The sequence below is a fragment of the Vollenhovia emeryi genome, unplaced genomic scaffold, assembly GCF_000949405.1.
Source record: "Vollenhovia emeryi isolate VEMERY1.0 unplaced genomic scaffold, V.emery_V1.0 DF944140.1, whole genome shotgun sequence".
NCBI classification, from domain to species: domain Eukaryota; kingdom Metazoa; phylum Arthropoda; class Insecta; order Hymenoptera; family Formicidae; genus Vollenhovia; species Vollenhovia emeryi.
The window spans coordinates 1-2,677 of record NW_011962226.1 but is presented as its reverse complement, the minus strand read 5'-3'; the positions used below and the strand labels follow the sequence as shown (position 1 = coordinate 2,677).

General features: G+C 43.9%; 1 protein-coding gene across 1 annotated transcript; it reads right to left on the bottom strand.

Annotated features, from left to right (window-relative positions):
- Window positions 1-1,915: 1,915 nt before the first annotated feature.
- On the bottom strand, window positions 1,916-2,581 carry LOC105564038. Its single transcript, XM_012016128.1, has one exon. It carries the CDS (start codon window positions 2,579-2,581, stop codon window positions 1,916-1,918), a length of 666 nt encoding a protein of 221 aa, XP_011871518.1.
- Between the last annotated feature and the right edge of the window lie 96 nt (window positions 2,582-2,677).

Below are 2,677 nucleotides of genomic sequence, written 5' to 3'. Positions count from 1 at the left end.
AAACCGGCCTACCGTCTCCTGCATCCTCATTCGCTCAAACGTGTAAATTAATTCCTCGATAACTATTGTTACTTTGTACCGCGGTACATGATATTTCTCCTTAGTTTAACCCAATCTACCACTATTTTCAAGTTGGCTACTTTTGCATCAGACACCCTGTATATAAAATCTTGTTACGTTTGTTTAGCTGCACTGTCTATCTCGCGTAGGCGGAAGCTGCGGGAAAGAAAATTTGATTCGATTATACCGATTAGTCTTTAGCAATAACGTTGCTAAACACTCGTCATGGAAAGGCCTACGCGATCATTTTAATATCAGTGGCCAAAAAACGATTATAACGGCCATACAAGGTAAAATATACGAGTATGTACATGTATATGTTAATATTTGAACATATCAATTTTCATACGTACTTTTTAAAGTCATACCGTCGTAATGTATGTTTCAGTGACAATTACTGCTAATCATTCATTCACTTCGAAAGAATTGGAGGAGTAACCAAAGAATGGTTTCGCCAGGGTGGACAGAGGCTCGTACGTGAAAACAAAAAGGCTAGGGAAATGGAGCAGCAAGCGTAGATATTATAGTTTTGGATATATATTACATCCTTCTTTATGTTAAATTATCTTCCTATATGTAAAATCGCAAACGCTGTCCTTTTTAGTTGTAACTTTCAATGTGATTCATATATGATAGTTGTGAGAATTGCACGTTTATAATATATTCAAGATAATATGTGTATACAAACGTTATTTAATATAATATGCTTTCAAAGTAAAAAAGGTTGTTTTTCTGTATCAAAGAAACTTATAGCATGACAATATTAAATTTATTAATTAAAAGTTGCTGCTTGCAGCTGCAAAGAAGGAGGAAATTTTGACCATAGCCTTGTAACTATAATTGTGTGAATTCGTCGCTCGTAAGTTTTCCGCCGTTGGCACGGCGAAAACGCGACTCTTCCACGGAGGCTGATACAGCCTTATCAGAAGGCTCGCCGTGACAGGAGTTTAAAAGTCCGTTGAGTATTCGTGCACCTTCAATTATTTATTGAGTGACGGTACATCGAACGACGTTGATCGTACAGTATAAAGCGGTCACCGAGACCGGGTAACACGTTCTATCTTCAAGCCAACTACTCGTGTTCTGACCAGAGATCCCGTGTCGTGGCGCGGAATCCGTACGAAGAGGAATCCCCTCTTTTCGGAGAATAGACACCGGCTCTCTCCGAATTGGCGGACAAATTCGAAATAACATAAGAGCGCTTACCAATAACGGCGAGTTTGACTGCGAAACATCTCATGGTCGAAACTGTTTTGATCGCGAGGTTTATTTGGGAGACTAACGACATTCCACTGTCTCGATAGCTTTCTCTTTGCAAATACATAACGCTTGAGAACAGAGAATTACTGCTTGAATCCGGAACATGCCGCCCGTCTCGAATGTTCTGCATTCGATAAATGCTAATATGGTAGATTAGTGCGTACAAGCAGAGTACGCGGCGTAGATACATTCGTGGTAATAATTACAATAGAATTACAATAGTTCGTTCGTCGTTACGCGGTAACAATGGTCATCGTTGAAAGAGTTATTTGTCGCCGCCCGCCATGGCAGACTGTTCTTGATCGAGATTGATGTCGACCGGAAGAAAACAGATTTTCGCAATCGGGCGCTTGTATTCGGAATCGGCGGTTTTGATGGTAACAACGCGAGTCAGATTATCGCTGCCTGGATGGCATTGTACAATTCGCCCAAGCTTCCAACGACTTGGGGGCGCCAAGGGATCGCGAATCAAGACCATGCGACCTTGGGTAGCTAAATTTTGAACGGATCGCCATTTCGGGCGTTGTTGCAAGGTGTGGAGATACGTATCCTTCCACGCCTTCCAGACGCGTTCGCTAATTTGTTGAACGAGTTGTCAACGAGACAATCGTTGCTCCGCCAATTCGAGGACGCTTGGTTCTGGAGCGGCGATTAAGGTGGAGCCGATCAGAAAATGACCCGGGGTTAGCGCGCAATAATCATCGATCGAATCGGTGACAGAGGCAATCGGTCGGGAATTGAGGAACAATTCGATTCGACACAACAGCGTACTTAATTCTTCAAATGTAAGCGTGTGAGTGCCGATCGAACGTTTAAGGTGGTGCTTGACACTGCGGACTGCAGCCTCCCAAAGACCGCCGAAATGAGGTGCCGCTGGAGGTAAAAAGTGCCAGGACACGCTCTCGGTAGCTAAATAATTTTGAAATTCAGGGTTTCGCGTGGCGGCTTGGAAGGATGCAGTCATTTCTTTATCAGCGCCTTGAAACGTGGTACCGTTGTCGGAATACATTGAAGTCGGAGTTCCGAGGCGCGCGAGAAAGCGTTGGTACGCAGCTAAAAATGACGCCGTTGAATAATCGGAAACTAATTCTAAGTGTAAGGCTTTGGTGGTCATACAAATGAATACCGCGATATATGCCTTTTGTGATTTATGGCCACGGCCTTTGGCTAGGCGAACAAGCAACGGACCCGCGTAATCGACACCGGTATGTACGAAGGCTCGTGAATTTGGATTGACACGAAAGTCGGGAAGTTCGCCCATAAATTGCTCGGGAATGCGAGCGTTGTGTCGCGTGCAAGTAATACAACGATAGAGCACGGAACGCACCGTAGCTCTGGCGGAGCAACCAGTAATTTT

Coding starts and splice junctions, on each gene's coding strand:
- LOC105564038 (XM_012016128.1), bottom strand. CDS start 2,581: ATGGGCGAACTTCCCGACTTTCGTGTCAATCCAAATTCACGAGCCTTC.